Source organism: Carassius auratus, chromosome 27 (assembly GCF_003368295.1).
Source record: "Carassius auratus strain Wakin chromosome 27, ASM336829v1, whole genome shotgun sequence".
In the NCBI taxonomy this organism is placed as follows: domain Eukaryota; kingdom Metazoa; phylum Chordata; class Actinopteri; order Cypriniformes; family Cyprinidae; genus Carassius; species Carassius auratus.
In genome coordinates, this window is record NC_039269.1 from 25,430,102 (window position 1) to 25,449,003 (window position 18,902).

The 18,902-nt window shown below is 36.9% G+C and overlaps 2 protein-coding genes across 3 annotated transcripts; one reads left to right on the forward strand and one right to left on the reverse strand.

Annotated features, from left to right (window-relative positions):
• The first annotated feature begins 1,442 nt into the window (after positions 1–1,442).
• On the forward strand, positions 1,443–8,723 carry LOC113046022 (Krueppel-like factor 9). 2 transcript variants are annotated; one of them, XM_026206846.1, is made up of 3 exons: positions 1,443–1,564; positions 1,640–2,276; positions 5,569–8,723. In XM_026206846.1, exons 2-3 carry the CDS (start codon positions 1,772–1,774, stop codon positions 5,835–5,837), a joined length of 774 nt encoding a protein of 257 aa, XP_026062631.1. In that variant the 5' UTR covers positions 1,443–1,564; positions 1,640–1,771; the 3' UTR covers positions 5,838–8,723. The 2 variants fall into 2 exon arrangements, with proteins under 2 accessions (XP_026062631.1, XP_026062632.1); XM_026206847.1 differs by having other exon boundaries at positions 1,474–1,564; positions 1,644–2,276.
• Positions 8,724–9,999: 1,276 nt separating this feature from the next.
• colgalt2a (collagen beta(1-O)galactosyltransferase 2a) lies at positions 10,000–18,483 on the reverse strand. The gene is made up of 12 exons (XM_026207292.1): positions 18,070–18,483; positions 16,672–16,785; positions 16,378–16,492; positions 15,459–15,593; positions 14,052–14,256; positions 13,809–13,928; positions 12,809–12,882; positions 12,606–12,712; positions 12,325–12,457; positions 11,932–12,059; positions 11,641–11,847; positions 10,000–10,326 (listed from the first exon to the last, which is right to left on the reverse strand). The coding sequence occupies exons 1-12, from the start codon at positions 18,297–18,299 to the stop codon at positions 10,083–10,085; spliced, it is 1,812 nt and encodes a 603-aa protein (XP_026063077.1). The 5' UTR covers positions 18,300–18,483; the 3' UTR covers positions 10,000–10,082.
• Between the last annotated feature and the right edge of the window lie 419 nt (positions 18,484–18,902).

Below are 18,902 nucleotides of genomic sequence, written 5' to 3' on the forward strand. Positions count from 1 at the left end.
AAAATGAATGTAACTGTAATCTGTTACAGTTACTGAGAAAAATGTGTAATTAAATTACAGTTACTTATGAAAATGTTAATACAATATTTTCACAGACATATAGGTATGACTGATTTCTTTCCCAAATTCCATTGACTGCTCTAAAATACCAATATTTTAGGAGTTTAGGACACAGAAGAGGACACGTGTTTATTTGATAACTGTTTTATTTACTATTTGGATTTATGTATATGCTTTATTAAAAAAAATATATATATATATATTAACTGCCCCCACCCCCCACCCCCATGCCAGTGTTTCCTTTCATGAAATAAATGGTTTCTTGATATGAATTTAAATATGCATTTAACCTCAGAAAGATCTTTTTTTTATGTTAAAGTCAGATTTTCGTGATTTAAAAAAAAAAAGTATTATAATCTGATTTTGAGTCTGACATGAGTTGAGTACTACTGTAAGGTTAACCCCGCCTGCTTTTAATGTTTGAAAATGATTAACAGTTGAAAATATTTGCTAGAAATTAAAAAAGTAATACATTAATAAAGTAACTGAAATAGTAGTACAGTACTTGTTACATTTTAAATAGGGTAACTTGTAATCTGTAACCTATGACATTTCCAAAGTAGCGTTCCCAATACTGAATACTCTGATGCCAGACTCCATCTGGTCTTTTGGAGGAACAACTGAAGGCCTGTATTGATGATCTTGGTCCTGTCTACTGAGGAGTTTATTGTGCACTAGTATATAGAAAGTTGTTTGGAAACTGCAGAAAAGTGAGGATTTCATGAGAGATGAATAGCATAAGTCTAAATGAGACCCCACATTTAGTTTGTAAACTGAAAAGAAATAACAACAAACAGACCAAACTTTGAATTCCATGAACTAAGCACTGTTAGGTTCACACTGTAAACTTGCTTGTCTTGTAGATTAGCTTCCCATTAACGTATAAACAGGACGCCGCCTCTTCATCACCAACTGATAATAATTCATTTCGTTATTCAAGTCGTTATGTTATTATTCCCGTCGTATCTTTCACTCCACAAAGGTCATCATTTGAAGTAAACTGTACTGATTAGAAGGATGTTTTTATTTTTTTTTATTTTTTTCACAGAATCATTTGGCTTACGTTACTATTAAATGGTCTCTTTGGTCCACGCCCGTATCGCGCGTCAGTTCACCACGTGACTTGGTGCGTGTTTCTCTTTGCATGCTGGCGACTACGAATCCTACTACGGCAAATTTTAGTGTGTGAATATCAATTAAGTAACGCTCAAGTTGCTTGGTAACCTTCATAGAGCGTCCTGTCACGCATTTCAATTAATATTCATGAGTCCGACGTGATTCGTTAAATCGCCTGCTGAGCACTGCCTTACTTGCCCACGTCTGCCTTTCAGCCAATCCGTGGAGAGCGGCGCGTTACGTAATTAATATTCATGAACCAAGCCTTCTTCGTAGTAGGGTTACTGAACTCACTACCGGGGGCGTGGTGTCGGCTTATAGTAGCAGACACAATGAAACGAGGGGCAATGTAGGACACCACGTTGGAGTTTGAAACGCAGACACGCCGGTACCGTATTATTTTTTCCTTCTTTTTGGATATTTTTATCGTTTATTTCATTTGTTTTGTTTGTATTTACTATAGATAGATAGCAGAGGCTGCTGCTGATGAGAATAAAGCAACGAGTTGAAAGTCTCTGGAGAAGAAACGGACGCACTCAGGAAACGGCTCTCCGTCGTAACTTTTGCTTTGTCGTTAAACGCAGTCGCACATAAAATGTCGTTCGCCTACTCGGATTATCTGGCCGCCGAGTGTCTGGTGTCGATATCCAGCGGCCCCGTCCTCCATCGACCCACCCCGGTGTCTGCTGCGGCTCAGGCCCCTCCTCAGGGCCTTCCTGCCGGGGAGCCCGACGGGTCGAGCGAGGACAGGGAGGTTCGGGAGACGCTCCGGTTAGAGGGGGCCAACATGATGACGGTGGCGGAGATCCTAACCGACCTGCACGGCAAGTTTCGTCCCATGTCGGCCTACTCCGAGAGCAGCAACTCGTCGTGCGGAGAGAGCGGCTACACCACGTTGTCTGACTCCACCACCCCAACGCCGACCATGACCCCCTCTGCCACCCCTGTCCCGGGACAGTACAATAACACCCCTCAGCAGATCTGGGGAGGAGGGGGCGCCCCCCGGTCCCCCACCAAGCGTCACCCCTGTACCTTCGACGGGTGTGACCGGGTGTACGGCAAATCATCCCACCTGAAGGCGCACATCAGGACCCACACAGGTGAGCTGGAGCACATGGGACGGGATGCTCGCTAATGCTGCGGAGATGATTTGTATCCGTTTATCTATGTATCTGTGACCCTGGACCACAAAACCAGTCACTAGTAGCAATAGCCAACAATACATCGTTTCGGTCAAAATTATGGACTTTTACTTGATGCGAAAATCATTAGGACAATTAGTACAGATCATGTTTAATGTAGATATTTTGCACATTTGTACAGTAAAAATATAAAAACTTCATTTTTGATTCGTAATATGCATTGCTAATACCTTCATTTTTACAACTTTATAGGCGATTTTCTCAATTAGATTTTTTTTTTCACCCTGATTCCAGATTTATAAATATCTGTATCTCTGATATCCGAACAAACCATACTTCAGTGGAATGCTTATTTGTTCAGCTTTCAGATTATGCATAAATCTCGATTTCATAAAAAAATAAATACAAATCTTATGGCTGGTTTTGTGGTCCATGGTCACATTTATTCGAGAATGCGTAGTGTATAAATACAGACAGTATGAAATTATAGTTTATAAACTGCTCATGTTGCCTGTATTGGTTTTAAATGTCCCTGTTGGATAAGCAGTTTAACCATCGGCTGTGTTTTATTATAGTTCTCGGTTACTGTAACTTTTAATTATCCGCCGTTTGTTTGTTGACTGTTGTCAGGGCCTCCTTCTGTCAACTCCAACCAGCGGCTCTGAAAAGAGATATTAAACGTGAATTTGTGGATGATAATTTAAATCACTTCTCGTTAGTTGAACAAAAGAGTGGAAAACTTCCAAATGTGGCCTCCTAACAAAGAAAGTTTATGAACAAAGGAAGGAGCGCGTGAGGGAGGACCGAGTATAGTAGCCTAGTGTAGTGACGAGCCTCATATATTTGCATATGAACTGAGCTCGAGCACAGTGCTCGTGTGCGCGCCCGCTTGCGTGCAGGTTCTCATTTAAATGCACTTTCTGTTATTTGACTAAAGCTAAAAGAGCTATTTAAGCCACACACCTGCCCTCTCTTTATGAGGTATTAACAAATAGTCTATTAGCAATTGGTTTTGTTCGTGAATTGATGTCTAAGGGGATGGCTTTTAACGGACACGACTGCAGAAGCTTAAGGCAAGTAAAACTAGTACAGTGAGTTACTTAAACTACACTAACATAAGAAATCTTCAGTAAAGTATACTAGTAATGATTTAGTACAGTGGCAACTAAACTGCTAAACACTAGTGCAGTAGTTCATACAGAATACATAATCTAGTACAGGACAAATTAAAGGCTAGAACACTAAAGAAACACTAGGTGCACCCTGTGAAGTCCACTTAAGTTAATCTGCCATTTTAAGTGAGATTACAATGTGATGAGAAGGTGCTGTCTGTGTCTCACAAGAGCCTACTACAAGCCACAACTCTACAAGTTATGCACATTAACACAAGGTATGCCTCCAACAAAGAATGGAAGTACATTATATGTTTTTAAGGCCATATTTTATTGCTTTACAATATTATAAAATACAAAATAATAGCTATTAATGAAACGGACAAATACAGAGAGATGACACGATTGCAATTTTTTTGGCTGATTCCTATTTCTGAAAAGAGGTAGAAATAATTAACTGAAAAGGAGTTGCTGTATGCTGTCCCACTCTGTAACTTAAATTATAATTTTTTTGACTAACCTTATTGTCATCTTTCATGTCAAATTCCTAATGTTGTTGCAATTAATTTAGTTAGAATAAAAATAAACTGTTGAGCTTTTGCCGTTCAAATGACATCAGTTTCAACAAACTGCATCTTTCCACTGCAAGGAAACACAGAAGCTGCATCTGAAGTGGCATTAGATGTATTCACACAGACTGTTTGATGAAGTTTAGATGCTATTAATGTATATACACTGCAAAAATTTTAATGCATAAAGCATTTTATGAGATTAATTTGTAAAATGTTTTTTAAACATACAAATAAGAAATGTTGGTGAAAATGCAGTGATAGCTTTAAATATGAAACCAAACTAGTAGCAGGGTTTCTACGTGGTTTGGAAAAGTATGCAAAGTACACAAAACAGTCGGTGCATCTGTAATAAATGCCATGTTAATTAATAATTTATTACCTGGAGAAGACTTGGAGAAACACACACAAACCATATATTGTCAGAATCGTTTATTGTCTCCACATTTCCTCAGTTAATGGTTATGCTTGTCGTTCGGCAGAAAAAAAGGCAGGGGAAGAATTTAGGTTTTATTAAATGTCGGGGGGGGGGACATGTCCCTGCGTATTTTACGGAGATACGGGAAACCACCGCAGAGGGATGAAAGAACAGCATGTTGCTCTAGAGGGCAGGGAAGAAGGGTACACTAATGCATCATTTCACAGGAAATGGAGAGGGAAATTTACCCACTAGTCATCGCATATCCCTTTAGCACCAAAATATCACATATCACCAGTTTGAATAAGATAAAGGCAAGTTGAGGCACCAGCATTATAATTGAGTTGAATTATTCCCACATGTGGTTTGTACATGGTTGTTTATGGGTATTAAGTGCACGAGAGGCAACATTTAATTTAACTTGTGATTACAGACAAAAGATAAAAATGTCATATTGTCATATTAAACATTGCAACGGACCAATATAGCTCCATTTAGCACTTTAAAATATGGCCCATTATTTTATTTAAATTAATAGTACATTGACATTTATGTAATTTGTATTTATTAGAAGTACTTCATGTCGCCATACCTCAAAAACTTTTTTTTACATTTCAATTGATCACCGCCGGGGGCGACCTCTTTGAAACTATTAAAGTTGTTTTTATGCACATTTGACATGAGTTTTCTATAAGTGTAATGATGTCAAAATCTCACGATACAATATTTCACTTTGTAACATGCAGTGAAAACATGCTTTATGAAGGGATTAAGTCTGATTGTGCCTTCAGTTTTAGTTCATTTGGCAGATACTGTGCTAAAGCATAATGGCCAAAAACACAACTGTAAAGACCTTTTGTGTTAGAATAAGAAGTTTAAATATATTTTAAGAACTACACTTTTTCATATCCCCGTGACCATGATAATATCGAGACAGTTTTGCTATTGCGATACAACAATATTGGTAATATCATTACATCCCTAATTTACGCTGTTATGACCAGCAGGCATCATCAGCGTGTGGTGTTTTCAGCGCTTCGAAACACTGAATCATTTTATCAAACAATGGGTTCAATTGATTCAAATCTTCAAAAAGGTTAGTTTCTCCCATCACTACTAATGAGTTTTGGATCACCATGTTTTCTGTCTAGGTGAGAGGCCCTTTCCATGCACCTGGCCCGAATGCGAAAAGAAGTTTGCCCGTTCTGATGAGTTGGCCCGACACCTGCGTACCCACACCGGCGAGAAACGCTTTCTGTGCCCACTCTGCGACAAGCGCTTTATGCGCAGCGACCACCTCATTAAGCACGCCCGCCGGCACCCCAACTTCCACCCCTCCATGATCAACCGCAAAGGTTCGGCTCAGGGATCCACCACTGCCTCCACCACCTCCTCAGAGTACGCCAGCACTGCCATGTAGACGCCCCCTCACCAGGACCCCTGCCTTCTGCACTGTGACCACCGTCTCTGTCAGACACTGCAGCTTGACTCGATCGCCGTGCATGCTGGGATCCTTTTAAGCTCAGTCCTCACTTCCACAGGCCAAAAATGCAGAACTTCACCATGTCTTCCTCCAAACCCCTTCGCCCAACCAGTCATGACCAAAATGGGCGAAGGAGACACAAACGCTCAAGCACATTCCCGAGTCGCGTGATTAATTGATCACATGACCGACAAGTGATGCCGAATGCAACATTGCTCTTAAATTGTTTGCTTTGGGTGGAATAGATTCGTCTGAAATACCGTAAAACACTATTTCGGATGCATGCAGAGAAAATGGCCACCAGCAGTAGCACAATATTTTCCATCGGCCATTTTGGTGTATCACTTGTCAGCCATGTTTTAGAAACTCCTGAAGGATGCGTCACAGTTAAAAGGAAAGTTTACTTGTTCTTAGTCTTTTTACAGTAGTTCCTTCTTTGTCAAGGCTTTTTGTATAGCCAGAACGGCTAACCCTGTCTGGTTTTGCTTGTCCACACATGCTGTATGACACAATAACCAGATTCAGTTGCAGGTTATCGTAAAAAAGTATTTGTGCGTTACTCATGAATTTGATTCTTGACACCCGTTGAAACCAAACAACGATTGAACCGAAATGGCCAGTGCGTTTCTTTTGGGTAGAAACACTGCCTGTAATGCCGCATTTCCACATAGCTTTCCCTACTGGAACTGTAATAAGTTATTGTCATCTTAATTTACTTTTGTTTTCTTTTAGTAGTATCAGCATGGCAACAGAAATAGTAGTTTGTTTTTTATTAATTAACATTATTAGACCATGCATTTATTATTATAATTATTATTTTCCATTATTTTGTTTGTCCATGCAATGTCACATGTTGGTACATGTAGCAATGTGTTTAATAGAAATGTGGATACGTGTAGATAAATATCTATGCTTGCAGCTTCAATGGTAAAGATGTTATTATATGAACTACTAGAAGTAATACACCTTATAATAGGGGTGACCGTACACGCTTGAATAGAATAGTGCTGCTTGTGTGCGAAAGTTTGCGCATCGCGTTTGTGTGTGTGTGTGTGTATTCACGCGGGAGAGCCCGTGAAACGATCTCTCTCCAAAACTGTCCCTCCTGCGGACCTCTTACAAACTATCTCAGAGAACAAAAAAAAAACACATCAGGAAACTCAGAAAGCCTTAAAACCTTTTGACTTGTTTTGCACCATTGTTTACGGTCGGATATTTTCTACAGGTATGCCGTCAGGCGTCATTCTTCTCGACTAAAGAAATACACATGCGATATTGCACTTTTTCTCTTACTGGTATTGTCAACGATGCTAGTCGTCTGCTAGTGTAATGGGTTTCACTGTATAGATGCTACTGCATAGTGCTCAACTAAACGAACACTGTGGAAGGGGATAGAGACCTGGCACAATAAATCAATTCATTCGTCTAAATGTGCACCTTCGTGTGAGGAAAATGGACTTGATTTTTGTGAACTTTTCACTTGCGTTTGTATTTTGCTTTACATTTGGAGTGTAACGGATACAAAAGGTCTGACTGCACAGTTCGTCTGGTCTCAAAACTACAGCGGTTTTACTGGTTTGTCGCACCATTTTCTAATCATGCAATATTCAGAGCACTTTAAGTAACTGCTGGCAGTAACCTGAAGTGTGATGACAACTTATAAGTTCTCAACCACAATAACAAATCAAACCTGAATAGTATATAAGACTCTTGTTTGTTCTGTAGCTAATTAAATGAATTCTTGTGTGTCTGGCCAGGATTTTTTGTCATCTTTGCGTAGTTGTTTTCCTGTAGCGGGTCGTCTGTGGATCTGTTGACCATTGACGGCATGAATGCTAGACTGTGTTAGGCTGCGGTGGGCTTTGTGCGTATTCTCGACAGACTGAGACCTTTGTGATCGCGTCTTTTGATTTTGCCTCACAATGCCCTCTTTTAGCAGGCTGGATTCAACTTTGCATTTGATATCCCTCCCATTTTACTCGACACATTTGCAGCTAGTACTCTGGACAGCCATCACAAACCACTGGATCAAGTCTGATTTTATTTTATTTTCTATTTGTTTGTGTTTTGTGGTCTTTGATTTCAGTTGTTATCTTTTGTATTTGGTTTGATGTACTGGAACGTCTTGTTTCTTATGCTTTGTATTGGTTTACATACTTTAGATGTCTATATATAGTATGCAAAACATAGCTCTCTAGATAGTTTAGGATAACTTGGCAATCGCATAGCGGAGAAAATGCGTATTCTATAGTTCCTTTGGGAAAACGCTGCATCATTTGCTGTGTTTGAGGCATCCGATCTCTGCGGCGCGGCTGCTTTTAATCATGATGCTAGATTGAGGAAATGTAGAGTAATTAATTTTTATTTTGAGAACTGCTTTGTTGCTTGGCGTACAATCTAGATCTTGTCCATCACACTAAAAGATTATGCACTGATTGGCGGATAGTCTATAGTGATCACACTAAAGGATGTCTAATGAGATCTCCTGAGGCCTCAGTCTACAGCCATGTCTCATATCAGTCAACCGATCTCCTCAGGTGATAAAACATAATGCTGAAAACCTCTGTCCTTCATGAGCGGGACCTAATGTTAAGCGTTTTTTTTCTTTTCTTTTTTTTTTGGCTTTGTTTTGCATTATTCTGCAATTTAATTCTATTTATTACATGCTTTTTTTGGTGTGCTTTAAAATACCTTTTTTTCAGTGCTTATTTTATGGTATGAGACTTGACTAATAATTTGATTTGATTCATTGTTTGCCTCCAACAAAAACAAACGTCAAAAAACTTCCAGTGCTTTTTAAATAAATAAATGGATTAAGAATTATTGTGTATTTTGGTGTTTATTACTTTTATATGAGAATACTTCAATGTTTTTTTGAGCTCATCATGTGTCTCAAGTGCATACTGGACACAAAAAGGTCATTCAGTTTGAGTGTCTTGACATGCTGTACTTCATCTAAAACATTTTTCTAATTCTATAGTTATTATGCATACAATTTTTATGACCTAATTGATTGAAATAATGCATTCTAATTTAACGCAACATTTTTTAAATATTGCCATTTTATACATGCATTACATATTATTGGTATAAATGAATTAAAGATTTTTTTTTTGTATTTGGTTTGTTGTAACATTACTATGATAGCAGCATTTGATCTGCATGTTTTCAAGCATGAATTTAAGATTTGCTTATTTAATTAGCGACCTGAAATGTTTTTTGTCACATTTTCTTTATAATAACAAAGTTCAGAATCAATTCATTTTTTTAGGAAAAGATATAGCCTACAGATTTTTCAACTCGTGTTATTACAGGTCAGTTTATATATATAAGCAGATTCCATGAATACATCATTTTGTGAGCCATTTTCTTAACCACCACATTCATCTGTATTTAGTATTGTACAGTATATGGTCAGGTCTTGTACCTGTTTAGTGTTCACAACTGACAACAGTGTGCAGATGCTTAGCTAGCTGTATCACTATTATCCACAAAGTCTGTCTGTCTATATACAGTACAGACCAAAAGTTTGGACACACCTTCTCATTCAAAGAGTTTTCTTTATTTTCATGACTATATAAATTGTAGAGTCACACTGAAGGCATCAAGGGCTATTTGACCAAGAAGGAGAGTGATGGGGTGCTGCGCCAGATGACCTGGCCTCCACAGTCACCGGACCTGAACCCAATCGAGATGGTTTAGGGGTGAGCTGGACCGCAGACAGAAGGCAAAAGGGCAAACAAAAAGTGCTAAGCATCTCTTGGGGAACTCCTTCAAGACTGTTGGAAGACCATTTCAGGTGACTACCTCTTGAAGCTCATCAAGAGAATGCCAAGAGTGTGCAAAGCAGTAATCAAAGCAAAAGGTGGCTACTCTGGAGAACCTACAATATGACATTTTCAGTTGTTTCACACTTTTTTGTTATGTATATAATTCCACATGTGTTAATTCGTAGTTTTGATGCCTTCAGTGTGACTCTACAATTTTCATAGTCATGAAAATAAAGAAAACTCTTTGAATGAGAAGGTGTATCCGAACTTTTGGTCTGTACTGTGTACATATATATATATACATACAAACATATATATATTTACTCCACATCAATGGTTCTTTCCTTGAGCTGTCATATGATCTTCTTTTATTAACACATTTGACATGTTGTTTATTACTGTAAGATCTTAATCACAGTTCATCTCTCGGGCTGTTCTCAGCGATAGGCGTTGGGCTCTTATCACCCCGACTGCGGTCTCCACGGATGTGATGGCGGTCCCAGTCAGTGGCCACAGTCTCATCGTCCCAGATGGTGGAGGTCTCGGTGTCGCTGAAATACCCCGGCTCCCCAGTGTAGTGTGTGGGAAAGAGCAGCAGGGGCTGTACAGAGAAAGCCTTCAAGTTTCGCTGTTTAAATTGAGACATGTATTCCTCCCTACAGAAAGAATACTAGAGTTAGTTCAACTAAACTTCCAGTGACAGTTTAGTTTAGGGTCCAATTCTCACAGTTAACTAGTTGCTTATTAGCATGCACATTACTAGCATATTGGCTGCTTATTAGTACTTATAAAGCACATATTAATTATTCTCCATGACCATATTTTAGATCCCTTAATATAACAAACCTAAACGTAACAACTAACTATCAATAAGAAGCAAATTAAGTTGTAGTTAATAGTGAGAATTGGCACAAAACTAAAGTGTGACAATTCATTTTTAAAAGCCATGACTGTTCAGTTCTTCATAAATGTGATAAAATATATGTACTTGATAATTCATAAGTGTTTTAATCCAAATCTTCTGAGAGGATGTGATCATTTTATATGATGAGAAAATTTAATTTGGTCTTTATAAATGTTGATAAACGCACATACATACACAACTGGTAACATTAGAAAAACTTTAGATTATATTTTCAAATGTATTAAAATATTTATTATTACAAATATTTCACATTATTAAATTTTTTACTGTATTTTTGATCAAATGAATGCAGCCTTGTGTGCACATAGACTTCTTTCCAAAACATTAAAATAGTTGGTAACACTTTAAGGTTAGATCTATTAGTTGCTTTTTAGCATGTATATTACTAGAATATTAGTCATGTATCAGTGCTAATTAAGCACATATTAATGCCTTTTTCTACATCCCTAATCCTACCCAATACCTAAACTTAACAACTACCTTACTCACTATTAATTAGCAGAAATTTAAGAATTTATTAAGACGAAATGTCACAGTTATTAGTAATAAGCAACTAATAGATGTAACCATAAAATAAAGTGTTACCAAATAGTTTTAATTATTCCAAACGTCAAAAAGTAGTGTACACAGAGCACATTGAATACAATAAACGAGGTTTATTCTTGCACCTAAATCAAGAAAGGTTTAGCTCTTGTTTAGCATTTTTGATGTGCTCTATGTGTGTTCATTAAAAAATGTTTATATGTGAACATTTGAGTTAAATGTGTTGATCGTATAAAGCAACTGTCTCTTCAGAATATTTGGATCAAACCATTCAGAGTCTACAGTATTTGAAGCATTAAAGTTTTGCTGGAGAACATGGACTTTAGTAGAGGGATGGATATCCCTTGGGATTTTTTATTTTTATAAAATATTATAATAAAAACATTTTTATTGGAGTTTCAAAAATGAGCAAAGTTTGAAAGGACATGATGGTGAGTAATTTATAACAGATTTTTTTTCCCTTTTAAAAAAATGCTAATTGCCAACATCTGCCAAAGCTTACTTGGGGTGCTTGTTAAACATAACTGGCAGAAACTCATCCACCGGCAGCATCTTGCTGAGTGGCTGAGCCTCCAGAAGCGTCTTTGCCCCCTGCAGTGAAAGGGCATAGCCAAGGGTCCAATAAGAGTAATCTGGGATCACCAGGTTCTTCACTCCCTCCACCAAGTGCTCTGGATGCTTAATCTGCAATCGTTTACGCCCTACATATCTTAAAGAGATGAGAAGAGAGAATGGGTACACATGCAAAGACCAGCGACCACTTTGATTCGAAGCAGGAGAGACCACAACTCACATTAAATCCCACTGGAGGCCTGATTGTTTCACGTCCTCCAAGATGGTGTTGAGGCGGCTCTTGAAGCTGGGCTCAAACCTGACATCATCCTCCAGTACAAGCACCTGCTGTTGCTGGAGCTCCACCACCTGAGGGCGACACACAAAAAAGACGAGGGGGTGGGGGGTTGCAGCAATACCATAAAAAAAACCTTTTTGGTTCCCCAAAGAACCTTTTACTGGACAGTTTTTAGAAGTAACTTTTTTTTAGTGTGAAGAATATTTTGTGCATTGGAATGATGATATGGTTCTTCAAGGTACCTTTATTTTTAAGAATACAGTTTGCACTTAATGCCAACATACACAAGAGTTTGTTAATGTAGCAACTGGTTGTGGAGCACGTTTTGCTGTGTACCTTTTTCCAGATGTTGTAATGACTAAGGAAGCAACCGATTTCACCCTTAGTTAGCACACGATCAGAGTAGGGATCTTTATAACCAGGGAGCGTCTCGATTCCTAAAGCTCTTAGCTGAGTAGAATTCAGGGCTCTAGGAGAGAGGAGAAACTGGAAGGAGTCATATTTGATTGTGCTGTAATAGCAAAATATACTTTGCTTAGAGAAGGAGAGATGATGGGCAATAGGTTGAACTTTGAAACTGTGTAACTGGAGTGAAAGTGTGGGTTATAATATCATACTTGCCATCCACCGCGTCGGTGATGGTGAAGTCTATGCCCAGCACCTCCAACGAGCGCAGCATACGAACTCTGCGATCTTCCCGACGCTTTAGATTAATCAAATAAACCTTAAAAAAGGGGTGGGGGGTAAGAATATGCATTACCACAGACTGAAGATGCAACTTTTTGCACAATTCTACATTTAGTTGTCAGTAAATCTATACCTGATTGAATGCCATGGTGTCTTTAGGTTTGGAAGCAATGTGAAGATAACGTGAAGTTTCCAATTTGAAGTCAACTGAGAAGGATAAACTACATATTATTTGTCTTTTAACCCAAAGGAAAAATTTTCTGGTAGAAAGAAGGTCATAGTAGGAATGAATGATTGGTGTTAGTGAATTATTTAATGAGAGTTGTGATTTATTTATTTATTGGATAATATATTTTGAATGAAAGAATTTAAATTGAATGCCCAGTTTTCCACGTGGTTATTCAATTATTTTTGTACCAACTTCCCATTTGCTCTTTGGTCCACTATCATGGATATTATCAGCCACATCCTTCAATGACAGCCTCATGGGGAAATGTATTAAACTGAGATTGAACCATATTGAACCATGCTAAATGTGCCACAAACTGTTAGGATCAGGTTGAAACAATCAAATAAACAAAAACAAGTTTGTTCAGACAAATATAAAGAGCTGTAGGTGCTACACACAGTGGGAAAAGCACAAAAAAAAAAAAACGAATTATTTTACTGTTTATCAGGTGTTTAGTTAAATCAATGAATTTTTGGTTTGGGGAGGATGTTTTAAGCTTTGAAAGTTACACTATGTATCATAAAATAATTGACTCTTTTAACATGCAGATTTCAAAACAAATTCAAGCTAATCTAATGTGAGGTTCAGAGAGAATGTGTGAGGGATGTCACAAAGAAGTGAAAATTCTCTCTTTGCTGTGAAAACTATACAGAAGGGCATACAGAGAAGTGTTTGTGTGAGCTTGGTAGAGACACAGAGGTAGAACAGGAAGTGGTGAATAGATGGCCCACACCTCTGCTTCACAGTTTATTCACTTACAAATACAGTACTAATACTGTATTTAACGTCACCTCAGCACTCATTTACCACACATCACCAGAAAGTCCCTTAGTTTTGTGGCCTGTAAACACCCATGTCAGTTCTTCAGATTGGTTTTTGATTATGCAGATTTAGTGATACACACTCAGTGCCTCTGTGACGGTGTGGCTGAAGCTCTCCACCTCCTCCTCCAGAGTCTGCTTTGTATTCAAAGGCAGCGGCAGGTACCCATAATGCTCTTGGTTGCATATGAACATCTGCACACCTGTAAAGAGTTGAAATAGAACAAGAAAATTCAAGCAAATATAAAACATATCATGATGACCTATATACGTTCCTCTTAAATAGGCTACTTGGATAAAATAGAGATGTAAGATGTAATTGCTACCTGCTTGTCTTGCCGAAAAAGCAAAAGCCATGATATCGTCCAGGGCCCAGAGATAGTAATGGTGCACAGGGTGAAAGGCCAGGGCTGCACTAGCACTGCGCCGCAGGTCTATCAGCATTGTGGAGTGAATCATGGGAACCGGGTGACAACCAGTACGCTTCCAGTTACGAATGGGAACATAATGTGGTGTTCGCTTATAATACCCCTGCAGAAATGAAAGAGATTTTCAAGATTCACAAGCGATTTAGAGCATGAAGAAATAATCAAATGCTCAAATGCTTATCATGCAGACAAAAGGAGAAACAAAAAATTAAATCCAACAACGAAAAAAAAAACGTTATTTAATTTGCACTGTATTATAATTATTTGTATTACATTTTTATGCTACAGTTAGTTCCTGTCCTCACTTTCTGTAGGTTACATTAGTTACTGTATTATGAGTGAGTGATTCATTGAATCATTCAGTCAAATGATTCATTTAAAACATTGCTGACAACATTGTATCGAAAATGTAAGTTACTCAATGTTAAATTTATTGAACTGTTTTATAAAGAAAAATGTTTTCTACATGTTCAGACACTTCCTGTTGTAGCCTACAAGACTGTGTATTTAGAGGCTTTAAGATCTACAATCCCATGTAGCATTGCAAATGGCATAAAAAATTATATAAATATTATGCATATTTTGCAAAAACAACTACTGATGTGTTGATCATGTTGTTTTTGCAAAATATGCATAAACCAACATTCAAGTAGTTTAAACATTTAAGTATTTTGTCATTCTCAGTGCTGATTTCTTTTAGTGTGGTTTCCTTATATTTATTCTCTAATTTGTACTTCATCTACAGCGATATCATTGACTTGATTGCAAATAAATGCACAGACACTATTTAAACTGAACAGAGATGACAACTGAATTCAATGATGAACTGCCTTTAACTATCATTTTGCATTATTGAGACACTGTTTTCCAAATGAATGTTGTTCAGTGCTTTGACGCAATGTATTTTTTTAAAGCACTATATAAATAAAGGTGATTGATTGATTGATTTGTAGAAGGGTATTTCTTTGCAGAATCATGGGTAATGTAGTTTTCTTCATTTCATGTGAATTCCACCAATCCTGAACTTTCAAAAGGAGCAAACTGCAATGTGTTCACATTAACTTGTGATCTTTTTCACACTCTCCAGTTCCAAGATTTACTCGAATTGCCAAATCATGAAGACCAACCTCTAAACGTACCCCAGTGGATTACAGCAAACTGGGTGCAATTTTGGAAAATCCACCAAGATTATTTGAAAATAGCATACAGGTGGGAACACAAATGAACATTGGACCTCAATGTTCATCACACTTGTCTCCTGCAGTTGTAACAACAAGACTCATTGTAACAAGAACTGTTCTGTACCTGTGAGGTCATTCCACACCAAAAGTTAGAATAGAGTGTTCTTGACTCTAGCATTGGAGCAACCAGCGTCCGATTCTCAGACATCAGTAGATTCAGTACTTGTGTGTTTGTCAGCAGGTTGTCACTGTCTGCAAACTAGAGGACAAATCATTTAAACAATCATATATTTAAAAAACAAAGAAATATCAAATTACACAAAAAAGTATTGGGACTGTATAAGATTGTATGTGTATTGTTGGTTAACAATTTGATACATCAGGCTTTTATGGATCAAAGTATAATATAGAAGAATATAAGAATCATACCAGAAGAACGGATATATATATATATTTTTTTTTTTTATATCAAACTGGTCAATGGTTAAAACTGTATAGTTTACTTACATAAAGTGCACATAATGTCTGTTGTTGCAGTGTGTTACAACTGGCTGCATTTTCATATCATATTTATCTACTATATTTAAATAAGTAGAGTTATCGCATGGTCTGTTTAACAGTTCTTTGATTTTGATGAGACAATGGTGTAACGACCACTAAAATCTGTGCCTAGATTGAAATTGATCTGATTATGTGAATAACATTGGAATATCATATCCAGCCTACTGTATCTTTATTTGATATGCAAATTTCAATGGCTCCCAAAAAAATAAAACTTTGCTCAAAAACCCTTCTGTTGTCTGACTGATAGTTTCTAGTTTTTTAGTAAATTACCCTTTCATATACCTGCACAAATGTCCACCTTCCATGGTATTCCAAATCTTTCATCTTCCATTTATTTCAACTGTGTGTGTTTGGTATTGTTAGTTTATAGTTATAGTTTATAGAATGTTAAAATGTTTAATGATGTAAAAACGGGAGCATCAAATATGATGCATCAGGAAGCTGAGCTGAAATGAGTTCAGAAGGAGAGGTGTTCTCACCAGGATGTAGTCTGCCCACTGAGCCCTGGCCGCTGCGAGGGCAGCCTGCCTCAGCTTCATCACACGAGTGAACCGAGACTCCGGCCAGTGCTTGGGACCCAGTTCATCCACATAACTACAAATACATTGAACCAGAACAGAATGCTTTACACAGACACAAATATCAATATATTTCAATATATGTCAATTCTGGAAAACATTAAAGGTTCAATATGTTACTCATGGAAGAGAGAACAGTGAGTTGTAAGAGAATGGTTATGAAGATGTAGTGCTTTGTATGTCGAGTGTTTTCACCTGTCCTCCTTCTCCATGGTCTGCAGATGGACTGAATGATACAAACGCTCCACTCCAGACAGCCATTCACGTAGCATTGCAGTGGTGTTGTCAATATTGTGGTCGGTAGCGGCCCTGACATATCAAAAGTCCACATTAGGACCAGAATTGGCCCACGTTGTATTTTTCTTTTCAACATCATCATCTTGCCATGCAAAACATTTATTCAGCATAGACACTACTGTTCAAAATTTTAGGGTCAGTGAGTATATAATTTTTTTTTTTTTAAATAAATTAATATTTTTATTCAGTAGGGATGCATTCAAATTGATCATTAGTGACAGTAAAGATATTTTTAATGTTGCAAAAAAATCGATTTCAAATAAATGCTGATATTTTGCCATTTCTATTAAAGAGTCCTGATTTTTTTTTATTTTTTTTTTATTACATTTAATTAAATCGAAAATGGAGACTTCTCTCAAAAACATTAAAACATCTCAAAGACTCTGTAATAAATGATATAAACGTTTGAATGGTAGTCAATGCACAACATTGTTATTCAAGTCCGATCATAATAGTTTGTTTCATTACTCTTATAAATAGTCTGAAATAATTATGGCAAGTGATGAACTTAAAATAAGTCCACTACTTTAGTAAATTATTATTTTTTAAAAAAGTATTTGGTTTTCAGACAGGCTTCCAGGAACTCTAAGGGGGTTGCAAGTTGGTGCACAAAATGCAAAATGCAAAAAAAAAAAAAGAAAGAAAGAAAGGAAAATAAAAAATTTGAATTAAAATAAAAAATAATTAATTAATAGATTATTTTCATTTTATTTAGAAATGAATATTTATGATTAAACATTTATAAATATGATTTATATTTATTACAAAATGTATAATGTTATAGAAATAAATGATAAAAGAAAATATACTTTCTCCTCCATTTCTCCTTTTACCCTTTCACACATTCTTTCACTTCACTGTCATATTTACTTTTCAAGCTTTCCCAGATATTTCAGGATAAGATGTCATTTAAAGCCCTGAGCTCACTCCAATGCGGTCAAATACAAAACCACATATGTATACATCTTAGCCTGTGATAATTTAGACTGTCTTTCAGCAAAAACACTTTCCAATCCTGTAGTCGTTAATAAACCAATAATCATGCACTTTCAAATATGTGTTGTAAATAAAAAAACATTCATCAAAATTTGAAGTAATATAAAACTATATGCAATATTCTGTTAAGCTTAATACGGGTGAGGGTTGATATTAATGCAAGTCTTCATGAAATGTTGTATGTCTGTTCCTATCTTCAGCTGATAGCCTATCTTCCTATTAAAAACCAAACAATTTTTCACAGAAAATTATTTTGAAATTGACATATGGTCATATATATTCCAGCAAAATTGCGGTTACCAGATAGAGATGCGGTCCTTGGGATAATCCAGTCTCTCAATACATCCCAGAAAATAAGGAAGACTGTGTTCACTGTTACGGGCCAAAGCTGCAATGACTACTTTGGGCTTGAGAAGAGATGTCTCGTGCAGAACAGGCTCCAGGTCACTGAGTGTATGAATAAAGCCCATCCATGTCTCTAACAGTAAGAGTCCGAACAGAAGCTTTCCAGTTGCTCTCAGGTCCATCATAGTGTCTGAATGTGCAGAAGTATGCCGCACTATAGGATACCGTTGTGAGAGAGGTGGGAGAAAGACTCACTGACTGGGGAGGTTTGAGTTTGCTTAGCCTACATTATACACAATCCAAGTACACTCATCTGAATGGAAGGACTGTAAAAGAATAACATAGAAGCAAATCAATGGCTAAATAAAGGCACACAGCTAAAGTTTATTAGTGCACCCCAATTCATTGTACAGATTGATAAAAAAAGTAATAATAATAATACTTGTAATATTTTTTGATGCATCCACATTGACTAGTCTACACTGATTGCAGGGTATTTAATGAAAACGCAATTGAAACATTTTAAGTGTAAGTATCAATGCATTTAAGAAAGAATAAGACATTTAGGTCACCATTTTTCTGCAAATTTGACTCAGAATGCATTTTGAAATTCACACTGCATTTTGATTAAGCAAAAATAACAAACAAACAAAAAATAAAAAGCTAACTAAAACAATGAAACACAATAAAAACATGATAGCATTATAAAAAACATGATAAAGTTATCTGTTTTTGCAAATAAACTCTTCATATATTATATTTTTATATTTTATATAGTTTAATGTGTA